Source organism: Sparus aurata, chromosome 10, assembly GCF_900880675.1.
Source record: "Sparus aurata chromosome 10, fSpaAur1.1, whole genome shotgun sequence".
Taxonomy (NCBI): Eukaryota; Metazoa; Chordata; class Actinopteri; order Spariformes; family Sparidae; genus Sparus; species Sparus aurata.
In genome coordinates, this window is record NC_044196.1 from 27,253,929 (window position 1) to 27,276,314 (window position 22,386).

The 22,386-nt window shown below is 39.4% G+C and overlaps 2 protein-coding genes and 3 long non-coding RNA genes across 5 annotated transcripts in view; 2 read left to right on the forward strand and 3 right to left on the reverse strand.

Moving 5' to 3' along the window:
* The window catches only part of LOC115588957 (uncharacterized), a 54,542-nt gene that overhangs the window by 10,735 nt on the left and 21,421 nt on the right, over positions 1 to 22,386 (reverse strand). The gene's annotated exons all lie outside the window — the stretch shown is intronic.
* LOC115588951 (uncharacterized) lies at positions 7,537 to 9,483 on the forward strand. The gene is made up of 5 exons (XM_030429623.1): positions 7,537 to 7,615; positions 7,771 to 8,457; positions 8,597 to 8,722; positions 8,810 to 8,853; positions 8,967 to 9,483. The coding sequence occupies exons 1-5, from the start codon at positions 7,558 to 7,560 to the stop codon at positions 9,084 to 9,086; spliced, it is 1,035 nt and encodes a 344-aa protein (XP_030285483.1). The 5' UTR covers positions 7,537 to 7,557; the 3' UTR covers positions 9,087 to 9,483.
* Positions 13,482 to 15,717, forward strand: LOC115588978 (uncharacterized). Its single transcript, XR_003985431.1, has 2 exons — positions 13,482 to 13,582; positions 14,614 to 15,717. It is a non-coding gene; the product is annotated as an uncharacterized LOC115588978 (long non-coding RNA).
* Positions 17,695 to 18,543, reverse strand: LOC115588973 (uncharacterized). Its single transcript, XR_003985426.1, has 3 exons — positions 18,503 to 18,543; positions 18,069 to 18,333; positions 17,695 to 17,927 (listed from the first exon to the last, which is right to left on the reverse strand). It is a non-coding gene; the product is annotated as an uncharacterized LOC115588973 (long non-coding RNA).
* On the reverse strand, positions 19,267 to 20,558 carry LOC115588974 (uncharacterized). The gene is made up of 6 exons (XR_003985427.1): positions 20,418 to 20,558; positions 20,262 to 20,302; positions 19,981 to 20,056; positions 19,731 to 19,798; positions 19,554 to 19,629; positions 19,267 to 19,352 (listed from the first exon to the last, which is right to left on the reverse strand). It is a non-coding gene; the product is annotated as an uncharacterized LOC115588974 (long non-coding RNA).

Below are 22,386 nucleotides of genomic sequence, written 5' to 3' on the forward strand. Positions count from 1 at the left end.
GCGTCCAGGTACTGACAAAACACGTCTGAGTCCTCCTGGCGTGCCTGGTGTAGCATCTCCGGCTGAATGATGGTCAGACTCTCCTTAACTGATGGTTTATTACAGGAACCTTCAAACACTCCTTCGAACACACCGTAAGAGCTACAAAAAAGGTATAAAAAATATATGTAAATTATCTTCCTTCATGAATCATGACTTTATTGTATCATAAATTCACACAAAATGTAATCATGCATTCTTCTCTTAGCTTCTTCAATCATTGTTACATTCACAGAAAAATCATATTTTAATCTGTTTTAACTTAAATGACAACCTCTATTAGAGAGCTGTATGAATTGTTTAAAACTTATAATTAAACTTTTAACCAGGACATTTGTATTAAATATTAACCGTTAACTTTATATATTAAAGTCACTTAATGACCAGCCTCATCTCTGCTCCTCTGTACCGACAGGACGGTTGGGCTAATGCTAATTAGCGTTCCCGCTAGCTTAAACACGCTATATCAAAACTGTTCAAAACTGTAAAAGTTACGGTCTGAATCAAACATGTCATGAAGCGACAACAAATGACAACAACAAACCTTGTGCCCTTTATCAGCCAGGTGCTAAGTTACTCATTTTCATTATGTTCAGCAAAATCTTGCAGACAGACTTTCAACACGGAGACACACATGATTCACCAGCACACACTAGGGGTGGGCAGATCAATCCAAATATCGATAGTATCGATACCAAGTTGAGTATTGGTATCGGCTCGATACTAGCGTGATGAGATCGATATTTTTGTTGTAGTTTCTCTTCTATAAATTCAGCAAATCACACGTATTTCTTCACAGTTTGTGTGAGCGCAGTGTCTCTCTTAGTCCTCAAGAACAGCGCTCCTCTTCACCTCGCTCACTCCACTCACGCAGGTTCAATGTAACTGTAACACAAAAATATATACTTATATTTAGATATATAGCCTACCTCAAGAATATGATAACCCTTTTGTGTATCTGTTGAAGAAACATTAGTATTCCTATTTAGGCTACATGCAGACAGGTTATAGATTTAATTATGTTAAATATAATTTCCTTATTTGGCTAAAATCTTTTTCCTGTGTTTTATCGTTATTATAATCATGATCAACTAATTAAAGGCAAAAGGTACAAAATCATTCATTGATCAGAAATTTTCAAGTAAAAAGTATCAGTATTGGTATCGATATCGGCAATACTGGCCCTGTATTTACTTGGTATCGGATCAATATCAAAATTTGCAGTATCGCCCACCCCTAGTACGTGGTCATTGTCACTGTCATTCATGAGATAATATGGTGAGTAGTTCCACTGGAAAACATGGGTCTTTCTTAGAAACACATACCGATCTGTGATTTTGCAGGTCTATGAAAATATATATATATATGAAGAGCCTGAATCTTTCTCATGCTGGGACCTACTATTGTGCTGTTGCCTCATGTGGACACATACTGTTTGGAGACGGGACCAAGCTGGACGTCCAAGGTGAGTAACTTTCTGGAAAAGATTGTCCCATTCGTAAAATAGTCATACTAATCTCCGATAAAACTTAATTTGAAAAAAGTAAACATGTTAAGGTTCTGTTTCTGATGTCTGTCTCTCTGCAGACAGAGTGGACTCTCCTGTCTAGGTGTATTTCTTGAGTGGAGCTTTGACATTCACCACCATCCTGGTAGTTTTACTGGCTCTCTTGGTTTTCAAGATGAAGAAGAGAAACAGTTATCAGTCAGCAGGTAACTGATACTAACTGTATCTGACAGCTTTTATTTTATGTATATAATTTTTGAATGAAACAGCTTTATCTGTGTTTCACAGAGTCTCAAGCAAGATTATCAGCTCTCTCCACAACAAATGCAGAGGTGAAATCTGTCCTATCGATTCCTTAATTACCATCACAATATATTTTTTTTAATTGCACAACAGAATTTAGAATTTGATCAGAACCCTAATCCACTTTACATATTTTCTCACCAGGGTCACAGAGACGCAGATAACCTCCATTATGCTGCTTTAAGTGTCAAGCTGCCCAAAAGATCAAGAAGACAGAGGAACAACACCAACAATGAATGTGTGTACTCCAGTGTGAAGCTCTAGAACTGGACCTGTTTCAGCAAATACTCCTGTGTGGCTGTGTTGGCACACAGAAATGGCATGGGAAAGTCTCCTTATCAGGACAATTTGACCTGTAGTACCTACGTCTCACTGTCCTGTTTTTATTGCTTTAAAAGTATGTTTCAGTTCAACTTTTATTTCTGGAATATTTATGTAATATGGAGGAGAAAATGTGCTGTCTCATTGGCCAACTCACAATGCATTGCTTTCCTGTAGAACACGTTTTCCTTCAGCCATAGCTGTCGGGACACCTACTCATGTTACAATATCTGCTTGTTCTGGCTGACATTTTTATGTTGCTTGATGGAACAAACAACATTGTGTTGCACTGTAGATCTTTTCGCTACTTTTGTCCCTGTTGATCATAATGTTTATTAAATATTCTGCTTGCCACGAGTCTTGATTAATCTAATTTCCATCTGGTTCAGATCATATTTTAAGTAAATTTCAGATGGTCAAACCAAGTTCCAAGAGGGTTAGTGTAAAGGAATTTTACTTCTCAATTGGTGACCGTCTTCTGTTCCCTGTCTCTGAGTTCAGTGTAGTCTCTGATAAGACTGAAGTAAACAAATCCCGTTTCTGACTGTTATGCAGCAATTGTTTCTCAATAATTAAGCTGAAACTCAGGTTAGACTGTTCATTCTTTCTCAATACAGAATGCATGTGCATCAACCCAAAAGGATCTATAGTATTGCATACGGTTTGACCCAGGTCACTCTAAAGTATACACTGACATCAAGCGATAGGTTAAATAGACTACTGTTCAGAATGATAGTGGTTGACAAACTGTACTGTTCGCTATTATTCTCCATGGTCAAAGCCTGTCAATAAAAGTTGGCTCTTAAGCTGTGTTGAGGAAGTTACTTTTAAAAAGTAGTGTTTGCTCGTTACCCGTTACTTCTTAAAAAAGTAGTCCCTTACTTTACTTAGTTACCCTCTATGGAAAGTAAGTTTTTATGTTACTGGTTACTCATACTTGAACTTTTATAGTGCTCGACTTTGGGCAGAACCCCATCTCATTTCCTAAATGTGTATAGGCCTACATTAAGTTTTACTATGGAGGACATAACAGGTATTTCTTTTGTGCTCTTTATTATTAAAAAAATGCCACAAACAGCCAAGTATCTTTATTAAAGTGGGAGATTCGATCGTATTGATGGGCAACATTTCTTCGACGATGAACGAAGCGACAAGTTTGTCCAACCCTTGTTTAGATACCTGGTGAAAATGAAATTTTAGCTGCTCATGTGGGCTTGGACTCGTCATATCATCATTTTCCTGGGGATCTTGAGCTGCAAGCTTCATGCAGTGCCGGTCCTGAGTAATTTGGTGCCCTAGGCAAAATCTTAGGTGGCGCCCCCCTTGCATCGCAGTCAATTTCACAATCAATTTTCATACACTCACACAGAAACTGCATGTATGTATTCAAGATTGTATTTCTTTTAAGTCAAAAATATCACACCAAATAAAAACTGAGGAAATAAACAAGTGATAAAAATACAATATAAATAAGGCATTGTGTAAACATATTATCTCTCAGCCTCAGCAAGTGCCATCTCTCTCTTATCTATTGTCAGCCACTTTGCAAAACGACCTTCAACTCCTTCCATGTTGCCATGTGGGTATTGTGCTCCTGGCTATCCTCATGAACCTTCAGCAAGTGGCTTACATTTTTCCAGTCCTTTAGTCCTTCCTTATTAAGTCTGTATTCTTTTGTAGAAAACATTTAGCAGCAGAAGCAGTGCAAGCTATCATTTCTGTTTGAGTACATCAGCCAGCTTCTTTTGAGTTTTTCAGCACTGACTAAGACTCTGTTACAAAAGCCATGTTGACACTCTCCCATCTTTGTTTTTGGGAAATGTGTACATGTTTTTTTAGTTGAAATGGTCCTCTGTAAACTAACTCTCATCTCACTTTGTCAGTTAGAAGAGATGTCCAGTCAGCATCTATTGGTGCAGCCTTTAGTCCTGATGCTGCGTCACTCTGCTGTGCTGAGGTAGAGGGACAGGAGCACCTGATGATGCTGTGTCACTGGGCTGGTGGTGGTGAAATATGTTAAAAGTGCATCTGAAGAGAGAAGAGGAGTATATGTGACCACTGCATGTTACATTTTAATAAAAAAAAGATAAACAGATTGGTGTGTTTATATTTTGCCTATGAATGATATGGGAAAGCTAAGGTGTGGAGTCTTAACAGTAATACACTTTAACTGCACTTTAAACAATTTCCCCACGGGGATTAATAAAGTATTCTGAATCTGAATCTGAATTTAACACTGATGTAAACTTTAACAAACATAAACTGTGACACAATAAACCAAAGGCTTACATCCACCCTGTTACAAAGGGGAAGGAAAACTAATAGCATTTTAACTAACATACAAGCAGGATAGACACCTGTAATAAACAACTGAACAGGCCTAACGTTAACTTTCCAAACGTCCCTGATGAATTTAAGTGGAGTAACATTAACACACGTCGACTCAGCTATTGATTTAATATTAAACGATGCTGCAATCTGAAGTAAGCTAGCAAGCTAACACTCTGCTCCAATAACGATCATTAAACTATTTATTTCACTCACTTCATCACATTGACGTTACTGTACCTGTATCTTCTTCACATTTTTCTTCCTCTTCTTTCCGTCTTTTCCTTCACTGGGCGCTGGATGGTTTCATTCTTTTGGACCTTGTGGTTCTGCTACAGCATCAGTAAATCTGTCTCTTGGTCTTGGGGTCTCGGTGCGGCCAGATTCAGGCAGCTTGCCTCTCGACCCGTCCCCCTAACAAAGGACAGGTACAGTGCAATGAGCCAGAACCCAGAAAAAAGGTCTCTCCGTCATTTAATAGTCCTTGCCATGACGTTATATTGCTGTGGGCTTATATGGTATTTCGAAATAATAGTAGTAATAGCAATGATAAACAAAATATATTCTTTAATCCACGTGGATGATGGCGCCCCTATTATTTGCCTATACTGCCTATGCCCAGGGCCCGCTCTGGCTTCATGTTAGCATGTTTTGCTTTCAAATGTTTGGCAAGGTTGGCTGTTGAGTTCATCGCAGTGAACAAAAGTTTCTAGCCAGGGCACAGTGTACACCTCACACTCAAATTCTTCCCCTAATTTTCAATCAGTTAGAAATAATGGGAATACCGCTATCCCTCAGAAGTTACCGCTGGTTGTGGTTGCTCCGCCGCGTTTGCCATGATGACTGACTGCTCTCTGCATGCTATTGCTAGTACCAGCCTCAGTGTGGAATGACAGCCCGCGACTATTGTGCAAGCGTGCAGCTGAGGCGGTGTCGCTGTCAAATCTGTCCCTGGGAAAAGTAACGTTGTGCCCAACTGAAAAAGGAACTGTTTCATTACCATATTTTCAGTAGTAACGCGCTACACTACTTTTTACCGGAAAAAAGTAGTTACGCTACTGTAACGTGTTACTTTGTAACGTGTGTGTAACACAACTGCTCTTAAGACATTGGGTCTCCTGGCATCTTCATCGTAACCACAAGTTAAAAGTTAACTTAAAACTTACAAAACTTTTAAAAAATAGATATCTGTTTAAGTGTACACTATATTTTGGACATTTTTGACACTTTACATTGTTGTCTGACAGCCGTGTGACACAGTCCACGACGGGGACAGCTACACTTGAGAGTAGGAATACAGTTGTTTTACAGTTGAGGAAATGCAGTGCCGTTGAAAACGGATGTGTGACAGAAATGTAAAGCACAAATGTTGTTCAAAATATTGCACTGAAATGCATGTATATTTTCTAGATGTGCCTTCTTTTTGGTGGCTAAAATACGTCTTGCCGTCTGCTGTTTAGCAGCAATATGCTTTGCTTCCCTGACGATGCTGCGCCCCACTTATCCACACAGGGGGAGAGCTGACGGTCATCTACTGCAGAAATAACACTGTATAGAGACAGGTACCTTATACAAACCCACATCAGAAGAACTAAACTATCACTTAAGTACTGAGGCATTTAATTTGACAGCAGATTGATCTATAAAACATGTTGTAAAGGGGAAAAAAAGGACAAATTCAAGCTGGGTTAAAGAAATAGAGCTAGTTTCACTTTAAAATCTGACCAAAAAAGAACAGTACAAAAGCCTTTACTTGAGTGGACAGCCGAGGTATATTGACTGCTGTTGTGAACCATTTTGGCATTTTTAACAGCCATCTGTTTTTATCCATCCAGGAGATTGACACCATCAACGATCTATTAACTTATAGACAATCTGCACTCCCTTCTTCAGCATTCACATGTGTTCTGCAGAGAAACAGAGAGAGAATTGTTCTCTGAAAGTACCGATTGTGATCCAGCCCCTATTCAGTGTAGGCCTGCTTATGCCGTTGTTTCATTCAAGCTTAAGAGCACCAGCTTCTGGCATTGTCATTCGGTACCATGTTGATTTCAGTAGTTTTGATGAGGCTATATCATTAATGACACACTTCCTCGACATGGGCTCACCTGCTGTTGTGAAGATGTGTGTGCATTAAGGTGAACAACTAAAGCAACAGTATGTAGGCAAAGTTTTAGAGCAATTCTGAAAAAGATGGATCTCATTGTCATGTCATCAAATGCTAATCTGATTGATCTCAATAAGACTTTAAATGAGGCTTAATTGACTACATATCGGATATTTGCAAATGTTAGCATGCTAACACAAAAAAATAAGGTGGTGAGCATTTTCTTTACAGGACACTTGCTAAACACCATGCTTACAATGACAATGCTAGCATGCAGATGTTAGCTTGATGTTCACTAAATATCTGTCAGTGAAGTGTCCATTGTGGTTTTTTGTGGGCGGTAAAGGTGTTAGCATTCTCACACAGAAGCACCAAAAGATCCGAAAACATTCAAATACTGCAGAGTTCTTAGCAGCATCTGATTTTAGGATCAAGGGTACAGTTCAAATAGCTCACAGTCAAACTGTAACAAGAGAGAGAAAACATTTAAAAGTCAAAATGTTCTCATGTGTAGAGATGAGAGAGAGAGAGAGAGAGAGAGAGAGAGAAAGATGTTACAAAACATTTGTACAACACAGCACAGAAAGCAGTGTTGGTCTCTTATCTTCTGTCTGATCTGCCCGAAATCCTATACTTCATTTCTGTTTGACATTATGGCATCTGGTCCATTGCTGAACATGGAGCAGAGCTCTTATTGTGTATTGATGCAAGTGTTTATATTTGATAAAAATATTTTTTCAGTGATTTTAAATCCAATTTCAGGTTGATGTCTGCTATTTATCTGTGACTTGCGACTCTAACCTACGTGACATTTGTGGCAGTGAACACGTGACCATGTTTCCTACATAGCTCATACAGAGTTATTTCAGGCTGGCCAATCAAACACAGTCTTCTCTCTATAGAGTGGAGAAGGTCTTGAGATTCTGTCATTCACCACAAGGATTCGAACACGATGACATCTCTGAGGCTTTTCTGCTTCAATCTGACATGTTTGTTCTTGGGGATAATGGGTGAGTTGAGTTTGTTGATTCAAGTATTCATTTTTTTAACGTGTGGTTACTCCTCATACTGATGAGCAGGAGTCTCGTGTCTGATGTAATGATTATTCTGAACTCTTCCACAAAGAAGTAACTGGGTGTTTGCTTTGTCTCTCATGTCACTTCAGCTCAGACAGCTGCTCAGAAGTTGTCCTCTGTTCATCCAGATGGAGGTTTATTATCAGTCAAAACTGGGGACAACTTGACTCTGACATGTTTCCATAAATCTGATGTCGCTGCAAGGCTTTACTGGTACAAACACTCTCTGGGACAGAAACTACAGCTGATCACTACATTCAACTATTTTGATAAACATGGGACTTTTCATGGTGAATTCAACAACAATTCACGCTTCACACTGGTTACAGGGGATGGTAAAAATCACTTAAAGATCTCGGATCTGCATATTTCAGATTCCGCGGCTTACTACTGTATTTGTTATATTAACACGTTAGAAATTTTAGAAAGTAGTACTGTCAGTGTGACAGGTTCAGCTTGGGTCCATCAGTCAGTTCTTGAGATCATCCAGCCAGGAGGCTCTGTGACTCTGAACTGTACAGTACACACTGGGACCTGTGATGGAGAACACAGTGTTTACTGGTTCAAACACTCTCAAGAATCTCATCCAGGACTCATTTACACCCATGGAGGCAGGAATGATCAGTGTGAGAGGAAAGACAACACACAAACACACACCTGTGCCTACAACTTGCCAATGAAGAGCCTGAATCTTTCTCATGCTGGGACCTACTACTGTGCTGTTGCCTCATGTGGACACATACTGTTTGGAAACGGGACCAAGCTGGACTTTGAAGGTAGGAAACCTTCTAGAAAATGATTTGTTGAATAGTCACTATATAGTAAATAGTCTTACTCACTTATTCCCCAATAAAACTTAAAAATGGAAACAGAAAACATGCTAAGGTTCTGTTTCTGATGTCTGTCTCTCTGCAGACAAAGGCCATTCTGCTGTCTTGGTGTATTTCTTGAGTGGAGCTTTGACATTCACCACCATCCTGGTAGTTTTACTGGCTCTCTCAGTGTTCAAGATGAAGAAGAGAAACAGTTATGGGTCTACAGGTAACTGATAAAATCTATATCCGACAGCTTGTATTTTATATTTTTGAATGTAGTTTTGAATGAAACAGCTTTATTTGTGTTTCACAGAGTCTCAGGCAAGATTATCAGCTCCCTCCACAACAAATGCAGAGGTGAGATTTATCCTACTGATCCAGTAATTACCATCAAAACAACAAAGTGTTATTTGGATATTTTTCATAATTTGATAGATACCCTAATCCACTTCTACACATTTTGTCACCAGTGTCATGGAGACGCAGACAACCTCCATTATGCTGCTGTAAGTGTCAACCTGCCCAACAGAACAAGAAGACAGAGGAACAACACCAGCAATGATTGTGTGTACTCCAGTGTGAAGCACTAGAACTGGTCCCGTTTCATTTCTGCTCTTTCAGTAAAAATGGATTTGGTATCATCCTTGTGGTCTGCAGTCAAAAGATGCAGTACAGTATTTCTAGGAATGATATATCGTAGGAAGGAACAGTTTAAAGTGTTGTCAATGGATGTCATGTTGTCTGGATTTATGGAATGTGAAGATTAACTTCAAATTAGCAAAATCAGGGATGCTCTTTCGGATATCCTCTTACATCAGTACTTATTTTATCAAGCTATCATATTAATTGGATAATGAGATGATACATGAACATTTGTGGTCACTCCCTGGCAGCACTTCCTCTGGCTGTGTAAATTCATGTAATATGGAAAAGATAATGTGATGCTGTTGATGATGGTATTTCATTAAATACACTGTTTATTGGTGACCTTGATTATTCTCCTTTCCACTTAGTTCAGAACATATTTTAATTATATCTTCGATGGTTTCAAACCAAGTTCCAAGATGGTTAGTAAAGGATCCAGTAAGGACCAACATGAGGCCCCTGCTGCTACTGTAAATGAATTAAGCCTGAAAATTGCACTGTCCATCTTTTTGCCAACATCATGTATGCCATCTGCTCTACCGCAAAATTAAAATCTTACCAGATTAAAGTCTGTTTTGGATTACACTCAGAAGTCTTTCACTAATTTAAAGCTTGTTTTAACTCCAAAAAGAGACGAACATCTATTGCACATGAGTATGGAGCATTGATGTTCCTCCTCTGATCAAAACTGAATGGAAGTCTAATAGATGTAGTACAGCGAAATTAAAACGATAGTATGGGTCTTTTGATGTTAGGTTGTATGAGGCATGTATCCCTGGTCAGTGTATTACCAGCAGGTGAAGTCAGCTCTCCCCCGACGTGGAGAAGCAGGGCGCCACACCGACAAGTAAGTAGAGTGTTATACTGCTGAACAGCACCAACAGCAAGATGTATTTTAGCTACCTAAAAGAAGGCACACGTTGAAAAAATAGATATCTGTTTAAGTGTACGCTATATTGTGATTGTTTATAGTGCTTTAGATTGTTGTCAGACCGCTGTGTTATACAGTCTACGGTAGGGATGGGTACTGAGATAAGGTAACGGGCCCGCGTGCAACAAGCACAGCAAAGTATTTTGCATGTTAGGGTGGAAAAACCTGCAATCTCTCAAAACATTCAGCGGAAAGTACATCACATAGCAGACGGAAAAATGCAATTTTCAACCGCATAGCTAGGTCATGAGCTCTGTCTGACATGGTGAAAGCATCATCAGGGTTGGAGTTACAACATGAGGGTCGTGGGGGTCTCTATGATAAGCAACCCTAACCATTGTTACATACCGAAACAGATAAATAAAATAATAGCGTAAATAATGGCTAGCATCAAACGTGACATGCCCAACTCTATATGAAGATAGAGGCCTACACCTACATCATTCGAAAAAAACGACATGTTTCATACACAAACATTTTCTTCATGTATAATATTTGACGAATGAACAAGTAGGCAGAAATAGTGGAGAATGTGTTGTAGACAGCGTTTCAGAACGTTTATACAGTTTCTCCTAATGCAACATGTTTAAAAATTTAGTGTGTTTTTTTTTTAAGGGATTCCAGCGAAAAAGGCTTTAACAGCGATGCTGAAAAGAAACTGACACTTTTTAAGAGGAAGGAAACTTCTTAATGTTGCACTTAAAGCTGAATTTACAAAATGGCACTAGTGAGTTAAAATTTGCCAAACCCATTTCACAATGTTGCTTAAGTTTCTCCTCATAATGCAATAACTGTTAAAATCACTTGCCAGTGACATTTATCATTTCATTATGTGGTCCATATCCATAAAGTTGATCACAACAACAGTAATTTCATTTATATATAAAAAGGCGTGAAAGCATACATCTCAGAGAGAGAGAATTACAGTACGTGGTAGGGGTGGGCAGATCGATCCAAATATCGATAGTATCGATACCAAGTTGAGTATTGGTATCGGATCGATATTTTGTTGTAGTTTCTCTTCTATAAATTCAGCAAATCACACGTATTTCTTCACAGAGTTTGTGTGAGCGCAGTGTCTCTCTTAGTCCTCAAGAACAGCGCTCCTCTTCACCTCGCTCCCTCCACTCACGCAGGTTCAATGTAACTGTAACACAAAAATATATACTTATATTTAGATATATAGCCTACCTCAAGAATATGATAACCCTTTTGTGTATCTGTTGAAGAAACATTAGTATTCCTATTTAGGCTACATGCAGACAGGTTATAGATTTAATTATGTTAAATATAATTTCCTTATTTGGCTAAAATCTTTTTCCTGTGTTTTATCGTTATTATAATCATGATCAACTAATTAAAGGCAAAAGTACAAAATCATTCATTGATCAGAAATTTTCAAGTAAAAAGTATCAGTATTGGTATCGATATCGGCAATACTGGCCCTGTATTTACTTGGTATCGGATCGATATCAAAATTTGCAGTATCGCCCACCCCTAGCACACACACCAGAAGCTTTTTGTTCACAGCGAGACGGTTTCAAAATAAAAGTCCCGCATTTGGCGTCTCATATAATTTATTAAATAATAACCTGGCTTCAAAGAATATTAGTAAACTGAATGAACGGAACCATACGGAGCCCTGGAGGTGACATGGATAGGTTTTTTTTTTTTATCTCGCGAGTGCGACTTATTATCTCGCACGCGCCAGTTACTATCTCGTGCGAGTGACTTACTATCTCGCACGCGCCAGTTACTATCACGCACGTGCGACTTGCTGTATCTCGTGCGCGCGAGATAATAACTCGCACTCGCGAGATAGTATGTAAGATGCAGTGGCACTCTGGCTCAAATGATTGAATGAAATGAACGTAGTGGTGTTAACTCAACAATGATGGGACGCTGGAATCATGAACAAGTGCCATTTACTTCAACAACTTATACTGTAACATTGTTCTCAGTAGCAGCGTCGTATCGTACATAGTCGCCATGTTGTTGCACTCTGACCTCTCTACGTGCAGGTGTTAACTATGACCTGTCTTATACAACAGCGCCCCCTTGTGGTGTAAAGACCAATAGTATATCTGTTTTATATAAAAACAGAAGACAACAAACGTGTTTAGTGTACTGCAAAAACCGAGAGAATGTGGTCTATGTGAGAATGTCGTGGAAAATTGAAGGTATTTTAGTAAATGTAGGTTTTCTGTCACAACTTTCACATGAATATGATAGCCTACTATATGCACCTGCATCCATTGTTGATCATTTGTCCTGATTGCCAGTTGTGACTGCTGCAACGTTATTTCCTAAATTAATTATAACCAAACTACTATTACCTTTACAACTCCTCCATCATGGCTAGCCTAATAACCATTATAATAGCTATTAAAACACCTGGACACTCATCGTGGATCATCAACATACCTGTTACATGTACCTCTTACCGTTACACAATAAGACACTTTATTAACTTTAATTAATTAATTAATCAATTAAAATTCTGACATGGTCTCGATCCATGATAATAAGACTGCATTTAACCGACTGCACTGTTTAATTAGGTCAAAATGCGCTTGAATTAACATCTCGCACGCGCCAGTTACTATCTCGCACGCGCGTCTTACTGTATCTCGCGCTCAAATGTTACATTGTGAAGTGGACTACGAAAGCAGGAGGAGTCGGTTGAATGCAGGCGTTTGGAATGGATCGAGACAGTCTTATCGTTTTGTTCTTCAATTTAGGAATGCAGCATAGAGAAATACTTAGAAGCCTAGCCTTACATGGCTTCATTTTAAGCAGGAGGCATCTCATCAGAATCTTGCGAGAAAACAGACTTTGTCGTCGACAGTTTTCGGACTTGGAGGAAGTGATAGACTTTATCAGTGAGCAATTGAGGGGCCCGGGGAGACATCATGGTTACAGGTGGATGTACGTAAAATGTCTGGAACATGGACTTTGGGTACGAAAAGAGGACGTGAGATTGATCCTGTCAGAGCTTGATCCCGTGAGTAGCGGAATGCGCCAGAGTCGTCGACTAAGCAGGAGGCGGTATTTTTCTCCAGGACCAAATTTTATTTGGCACATGGATTCCTATGACAAGCTGAAACCATATGGCATCTTTATCAACGGGTGCATTGATGGGTTTTCAAGAAAGGTCATCTGGTTGAAAGCAGCCCTTACAAGCAGTGATCCACATGTCATTGGAGGCTACTTTGTTGAAGCCTTGGAACAAGCTGGAGGTGGCCCAAGGATTGTCCGCACAGACCTTGGAACAGAAAACGTCGTCGTTCGTGATATCCAGGTACAATGTTGGAGGAAATAGGCCTACTCATCTCCTATCAAAACATTTAATATTTAAGTAAACTAAAAGCACCTCATAATTACACTTAACTACAGTGTAAATAATAACAACAACAATTGCGGATGGCGGAACAACTACATGCTCGTGTTCGTGCCGCAGAAGATATTGAGCCTGTCTTTCAGTGGATCCGTCTGGACGCAAATATCAGGGTTTGTACGGGTGCTTGAAATCCTTAAAAGTGCGTGAATTTCAATGTTGCATTTTTAAGGTCTGAAAAGTCCTTGGATTTTACTTTAAGTGCTTAAAAGTGCTTGACATCATAACTCTGTGTCTTGGCAAAATTGGGATCAGACTGGATAGTTTGCTCAGTACAAGGAGAAATAAAATCTGTGTGTGTGTGTCATCACACATGCAGCCTGGTAGCAATACAGAAAGATGGCTGAGGAGAAGGTGAATTTGATTTAATTTGGACTGATGACATGTTCAGTATTGATAAACTTTGATGAATAAGCGAACAGCTTAAAAAGTTTATGTCAAAAAGGAAAATTACAAGGTGTTCTCAGGTCTCTTCTTGTCCTTGTCTCCCTTCTTTTGGATAAAACTTTGTGTTCTCCTTTTTCTAAAGTTTTTGCTATTATGAAACATCATTTTAGATATTTACAGCTTAATACAATGTACATAATTGTGATAAGAAATGAAAAAAAATAATAACGAGTATATATATTCCTGTAGTTATGTATTTTACCACAGCAGTAAGGTACTGGAAAAGTCTGAAAATGACCCTGAAAAGTGCTTGAATTTGACCTTGAAAAATGTGTACGAACCCTGAAATATTCTTGAAACGATGCAGAGGAAGACGGAATGAGAAAAAAAAAAACGTTTTCGTACGTGTGGACGGCCTCTCAGAGAGGAGTGCATGATTTACAATGCTGTTATATGTTTATGTTTGCAGAATAAAGTTAAACAACATACAATTCAAGTGCACTGTAGTTCATTCAAGTTTGCTACATATACCCCAACTAACTAGAAATACTCACCTGTGCAGTTACAAGCAAGGGGAATTTGTTTACAAAATATAGTTTGAGAATAAACTTTGACCTGTAATCTATGTAATGTGTATGTATATGTAAAATCTATATTTAATGTGAAATACTGTTTAGTTCTCCTCCACTCTCACTCTCACACTCAGTTGCTCTCTGTCTTTAAGAGTAATGTATAACCTCCATCTCTTATTTTCCAGGAGCAGCTCAACGAGATAAAAAAAAGTCTGGAACACACATCGTATCCGACCATCTGGGAACCCATCTGTGCCCAGTGGGATACCTAACATCATGTTTTCAGCACCTCATTTGTGGGGTGCAGATGACCACCTAGTCCATGTCAATGCCAGTGACCTGGCTACAGCCAAGCAGACCTGCAAGTTCCTGACAACCATCCCATGTGACGAGGACATTTTTGATCTCTGTACCATTACCATGGAAGAATCAGGGTTAGACTTTCCAAACAACACATCAGAGGCACTGGATTTATACATGTCATTGAGGGATGTTATCCGTCCCCAATTTTTTGAGTAGTGTTTTGTGTTGTGTCTCTATGTGACAGTGCACCTCCCCCTATCCCACCATGTCCATCGAGAGAGGAGTGGACACTGGCGTTCCCCTCTCTCAAATAATACCTTGCCTGGAATCATTTAAATAACATTTTTGTAAACGTTTTGTAGTTTTAGAAATATTGTATAAAATATAACATTCAGTTATTTACATACACCTTGTAACTTGTGTGAAAATGTACATGCCTTTGCAACTCTCTTAACTGACTGAATATTTCCCTGCAAATGTTGCAGTGGTACAGTTTCTCACCTTGTGAGTCCTCATGTGATTCCTAAGTATTCAGTAGTAGTATTTTTTTGTTGTTTGAGTGAAACATTGTCCATTCAGAATAGTCTATTTGTCATAAATACAGTCTTTAATAAGTTCTGATCAGTATAGGTGAGGAATACAGTAAGTAAATTTGTAAACCATTGGTTTGTGAATGTGTAGCGTGACATTTGGTTGCTGAATGTTGTCTATAGCAGATTTTAAGGAAATATAAAAAAATGGGAACAATGAAGGCTACAGGCAATTCCATTTATTCAAGTACTTTCCTTGAAAAGTAACTGCTGCTTCAGTTGCTGTGACTTTACACCTGTAATATGCAGCTATGTATGACTGTAAGTCCTTGAGGTGACTTGTTTATTAGTGTATTTCTCTGAGTTTGTCACTGAATAATGTGTTATAAATTGAAATCAATGACTTTTTATTTTATGAATAAAACATGGCATGTAATTACCATACATGTACCCTTACCCGCTTGTAATCCATTTGGTTCCATTTCTACACTCTAGAGGTACAGAAAAATAGCTTTTAGTCAACTTGATACTTTATCTTCTTAGGAGACACCTCCAACACTGCAGATGTGCAAGGTATATTCGTATTAACACACTCTACCATTCAGACCGGTTTAAATAACATTTAATAAAAAAGCTTAACTTAAAGCCAACTTAAATAACAAGACTATTGAGCAGAATAGAACATGCATGCCAAAAAATTTGACAATGAATGATCAACGATCTCTCTCCACACTGAATTTAGGGCACAGGTAAACTACATGAATGCCAAACATGAAAAACAATTAATTTGACAATGAATGATCAACGATCTTTTGCCAGACTGCATTTAAGGCCCAGGTAGACTACATGAATGTCAAACATGAAAAACAATTAATTTGACAATGAATGATCAATGATCTTTTGCCAGACTGCATTTAAGGCCCAGGCAAACTACATGAATGTCAAACATGAAAAACAATTAATTTGACAATGAATGATCAACGATCTTTTGCCAGACTGCATTTAAGGCACAGGTAAACTACATGAATGTCAAACATGAAAAACAATTAATTTGACAATGAATGATCAATGATCTTTCTCAAGACTGCATTCAAAGCACAGGTAAACTACATTGATAACTCCTAACACATACTCCCCACTCCCCATATCTCTACATGCATTTATCTCTCTGTTGGTCTCACAATCAAAATACTGTTCTTAGAAAAATATATTTTACTACATGTACCAACTGCCTAATGAAGCTTATGAATGTTGCTTTTTTTCTTGAAAAAACAAAACAAAAACTTAGATCCTTTTAAATTACACTTTGCCAAAGCCCAGTGACCCACGAACTGCATCTGTGAGGATGTCTGTCAGTTCTTCCTCAGACTGAACACCTCTTGGAAGGGAAAAGGTCAAAGCGCAGGTCGAGGTGAATGGAAAGCGTCTGGTACCATCTTCCTGATCAAAGAATTGGATCTCCACCTGCTTTTGGAAACCTAGTGGCGGTACTGCATCTGCTCCACTCACAAATACCAGCAAGTCCTCAAAAGAGAGGGAAGCTTGTTTTTCTGTGAACACACACACACACACACACACACACACACACAAACACACACACACACATTACAACACATACAAATATTCCCTTTTGTACTGTACTGCTCCATCATATTGAAATGTGTGTCTATCCCAGGTTCATATTTGATTGTTTTAATCACACAACAAAGAACACACCTTCAATTGTGTTGAGGAGACTTTCCCATGAAAACATTGTTTCTTCCTCAGCATCTCTGTGGTTAGTCCCCTCATCACTCCACTGAACTGAGAATAATTCCCGGAATGCTAATCTTGTCAGTGGTCCCTCTTCATGTGTGAACACCTTCTGGAAAGCCTTCTAGTGTCTCTTCACTGTGTCCCATAGTCTTCCACATGAGTTCATACCTTCTATGAACTGGTTCATCATGTTAGCTGACCTAAGACCAAACAGGTGTTATTATGTAAATACAATCAGGTGGAGACCAGTGTTCATGCACACAATTATTAGCACTAAGCCATACAGAAGCCTTTGTCTGCATCCATCTGAGCTATCACAGTAAAACTGGAAAGAAACCAAATTTTGGAGTCAAACACTATTTCAAATCTTTTTTAATTTTTGCCCCTTTTCGTCCAAGTTGTCCACTTCCCACATGTTCTCTTCCCTTGTAATTCATCGCACTGCTAACCCACAGTTGGCCATGTGGGAGGGTGTAGACAACCGCGTGTCTCTTCTGATACACATGAAGTCACCAGATGCTTCTTTTCACATGACAGTAAGTAGCTGTAATAGTAGGATGTAACGTATGTGGAGGAACACGCAATCCTACCTAGTAGTACCTAATCAGTTTAGATAGATGATGAACACAAAAACACAGGTGGTTACAGCATAGCACCTTGCTGTATAAAGTTATCGCATTCTCAATCCAACTTTTCATAAAAACGTTTTACTTTTCTACACCACAATCTACAAACTCAGCACACTGACAGTGGTACCTGTGGAAAATGAAGTGCCTCACAACCTGTCCGAAAATCTGCTGAAGATTTTGGACATGAGCTCCATAGACTTCTGGGACTCCACAGCCAGCTATCCAGTCCTCCAAAGATGGACGAAGACAGATCCAGTCTTTGTCTGTGCTGCACTGTTGGATCTAAGAAAAAATGTCAATGAACTTCAGAACAAGAGAACAGCTAAGACTCAAGCGTTAACATCTGTCTGTGTCTGTGTGTGTTCACTACCTCAACAAACATATCAAGTATTACAGAACACTGTCAGTGTAAAAAAAGAATACCTTCTGGAGTTTTTGCTGGACATCCCTGTCAGGCAATACCTCACACTGGAAGTTTTGCACATCAGCATCCAGCCCACACATCATCTTAAACAATGTGGGGTGTAATGACCTGAGACCTGGACCACCATGCACAAGAGACCAGGCAGTCAGTCTTCCTGCTGTGTAATAACACTTCTTATCCAAGGCAGACTGATTATATGTGAAGAACAGGTTTCCTTCCTGTCCCTCAAAGACTCCCATGGACCGGACCTCTTTCATCAGAAGCCTTTTACAAAAAAAGAATAATAAAGTTTTGGTTACTAAAAAGGTACCTACCAGTAGTCTACTTCTTAAAGGCAGAATGGGGAGGGGTTGCTTTTAAAACATTGTCTCTTTATATTTGAGTTATGTTTTCCGAATAGTGTGTATGTGTACAAAAAAAATCATTATCATACCTGAAAAATTCTCGTGTTGGCCCACCATGGTCTTCTGCCTGTTCCCCAGCATACTAAATTTTTGGGCGTTTGTGCCAATCAAAGTAACCTTTACCTGAAAAAGACAATGATGGTGTATTCTTATCCATAGTGACTGCATAATCAATCTGAATGAGGTAGCAATCATAAATAAATGACCCTATACTCTATCAATTTAGCTTGTGTTACGGTGCTGCTGTGGCAGCCTGTTTGTGTGTTCTATGTTTTGCCTTTCCCCCCTCCTTTCTCCCACACCTGCTGGTTCATCTCATCACCCACTGGCTATATCTGTCTGGTCTCCCCACCACTTCGGAGGTAGATTATTGCATCGTATACGGTGACTTGACGGTGCTGCCACTTAGTGTTTTCTGCGTTCTTGCATTTGTGCTCATGCCTTTTCTCTGTATTGCATTCAACAGAGGTCTCCAGTGCCGTTCCGCTCTGCTCTGCTTGTGTTCTCCTGAGTCCCTCCACACCAGCTCTATTCGACCCTCCTTTCCTGCCTGCCTGTAAGCCCCTAATCTCATCCACTTCACCCTCCAGCACCAGTTTGTCCAATAAATCTTCACTTCACTACTTCCTGTCTCCGTTGTCTGCATTTGGGTCCGAAAATACAATCTCAACCCCTACAGCTTGATGCCATTGGCGACCAATCTAAAGGTAAAGGGGATGATCCATACCTAAACTGAAAAGAATTATAGGAACATTACCTAGTGCAGTAATGGCACTTTCGAAAAATGCGCTTCCTTCTGACCACCACTGTCAAAGTAGAGTATTCACAGGTGTTGTCTCGTCTGAAGTCGTTCAAAACTTCAACAAGGTCATCAAGAGCCTTTGGATGAAGAGTTAAATAAACATAATAACTTTCTCTGAATTATCCAACCACTAATAATTTGGTGATTGTGAACATACAGTTCGTATAAGACACAGCAGTAAAATTGGTTTCTCATTGTAACTGCTCTGGTCAGCCCCTCAACAACTTGAACACAAACAGAAACATGTGCTACTATTAATTTAGATGGTCATTACTTACACTGACTGGACTGTCAGGACGAGGAGATGACATCATTTCAATTTCTTCTCCAGGATCACTGTCTTCTAAAATGTCACTACCAAATCAAGTAAACAGTGAAAGGCAAATAAAAATAAGTCATTAAGGACTAAATATGTATTTCTTAGTTATAGCTGAAACCCAATGTGGATAGTATACCTCAGTAATGTGTAGGTAGGGCCATCTTCTGGTCTGTCCGCTGATGTGTCTGCTCTCTGCTCTCTAGCCTGCTAATATACAGTAAGTGGGTTTGTGTCACCAACAGTAATTAAAACACTCATCTGAAGTTAATTATTTCAATAAACATTTAGGGTACAAAGACATTAAAGACTGATTACTGTAGATAATACAGTACTTAATTAATTATATTCATTTGTAAAAGAAAATGTACAAAGGAGGATGTACTTACATGTTGTGCTGTAGTTGGACTACTACATTGAGGAATAACTGGCAGTGTGTCATCCAAATTGCTCTCCAGTTCAGTACTGTAAGGAGCATGTTCATAATATTACATTGGGAATAGACAACTGTATTGGCATAACAGTTCATCAAGAGTGTTTTTCATCCATGGCAGCTTTATTTATACTTTAGTAAAACATTTATTGCAGGACTTTTACTTGTAACATAGTAAGCCACAAATGATCTATGATTATTGTAGCCTGGCAACAAACACTGGGAGTTAGAAAATACCTGTTTACTGTTGACGTGTTGACACAACGTCTGTAGAATACCTGAAAAAATATATCATCCGTATCATTAGAAAAGAACATTGAAATAATGTGAGTTGAATTCAACAGAAACTTCTGGGTTGTCAGGACATTATGCAAAAATAATTAATATATATACCTCTGGGGTGCCAGCATTGATGTATACATGCGACTCAAGGTCAGAGTGCGGTGAGGCAGGTGGCTCGAAGACCAAGCATTGGGAGGTAGATGGCTCAAGGGCACAGTGCTGTTAGGTAGGTGGCTCGAGGGCAGAGTGTGGTAAGGCAGGTGGCTCAAAGATCAAGCATTGGGAGGTAGGTGGCTCGAGGGCAAAGTGCTGGGAGGTAGGTGGCTCGAGGGCACAGTGCTGTGAGGTAGGTGGCTCGAGGGCACAGTGCTGTGAGGTAGGTGGCTCGAGGGCACAGTGCTGTGAGGTAGGTGGCTCGAGGGCACAGTGCTGTGAGGTAGGTGGCTCGAAGACATAGTATTGTAAAGTAGGTGGCGCGAGGACAAAATGCTGTGAGGCAGGTGGCTCGTGTGCATAGCATTGTGTGGCAGGAGACTGGGATGCAGAAGAGTTTGAGGGCTGGTCTGCGTCTTTGGTGAGTTTTGTGCAAAGATACAATCTTAGTAGACGAACTTTAGTATGATCATAAATCGCCTCTAATGTGCTGGAAGAGTCAAGCTGACGCTGTGCAAAGTCTCTGAGTTCTGTCTGATAGTCAGAGAGCTTTTTTCTTTTAGAATGTCCATTGGGGAAATAAATGGCTTCTGCCATTACTCTGATTTCACCAACAGTTTTAGTTTTTTCAATTGTCAAGGATCTTGTACCTCCTCCTTTAACAGCTCGTACCTGCTTAAATCGCTGCTCTGCAGAATCATAGTCCATCCACCCTAATTCTAACCTCCTCTGTTTTTTCTCTCCATTTTTGTTACCAAGCCTCGGAACTACCCTAATGCGAGTGGATGTCGATGGTGCTGATCTCTGAGAACCTTGAGCTTCTCCCAAAAACCTGCCTCTTATTCTGTCAATGATTTCTTCCTTTCTTGAGTCTTTATCCCTTTTTCGGCAGAAGGCTATCACAGCAACCCTATCCCCATAACTGGGGAGGTACTTCGCAAGATCACTTTCCCCCATAAGAGGAATAACTGAGGCATCAATCTGCAACACAAAATATAAGATAACTATAAGAATAGTGAAAAGGGATTATTTTCCCAGGCTTGCTGTGTCTGTCTATATCACAGCAGTTCTATATAACGTCATATAAAAATCCAAACCATTCATAAAGCAGCCTGATGTCAACTAATAAGTTGAAAGAGGAATACAAAAGTGCACAAACACACGTTCACACATGGCATAGTTTGAATCACAAACATTGAAAAACTATGCTCAACTGAGGTACCAGAAGTGAAAATCCTGTTCTTTTTCTCCATACAGGATTTGATTATTAGCAATATTGATGTAACAACCATCAATGGTAAACTTACTGGGAGCTAGCTGTGTGTGAAACAACAGTACACGCTCTTGTAGAACTTGGTGCACAGTGCCCATAGAAACAAGCAAAAGATACTTGTTTCTATGGGCACTGTGTACCAAGTACATGTGTGAATAATCAAATTAATTCAAACACAAACTTCAATTTACCTTGTCTTCTTCCATCTTTTCAATGGTTTCCTCTGCAACCCGACGTTGCTGCAGGAAAGTCTGGAGGTCTTCATCCATCTTTTTGGAGAACAGTAAATTAATAATCACTCCATTGAAGTGTTCAACAGACGCTAATAAAGTGTATTATTGTGTAATGCTTTTAGCGATTAAGCTAGCCATGATGATGGACGAGTTGTCAAATAACATTGCAGCAATGACTAGTGTCAATCAGGACAAACAATTTTACAATGGATGTGTGTATATATATTATCATATAAACGACATTTACTAAAATACCTACCTTTCACAGCGGCACTTCCTCCGTACCAATCCAATCGAGCCAGAGTGCAAGTGAGATAGAGTAAGTAACTTGCGCGTGCGAAATAGTAACTGGCGCGCGCGAGATAAGTAACTTGCGCGTGCGAGATAGTAACTGGCGCGCGCGAGATGGTAAGTCGCGCGC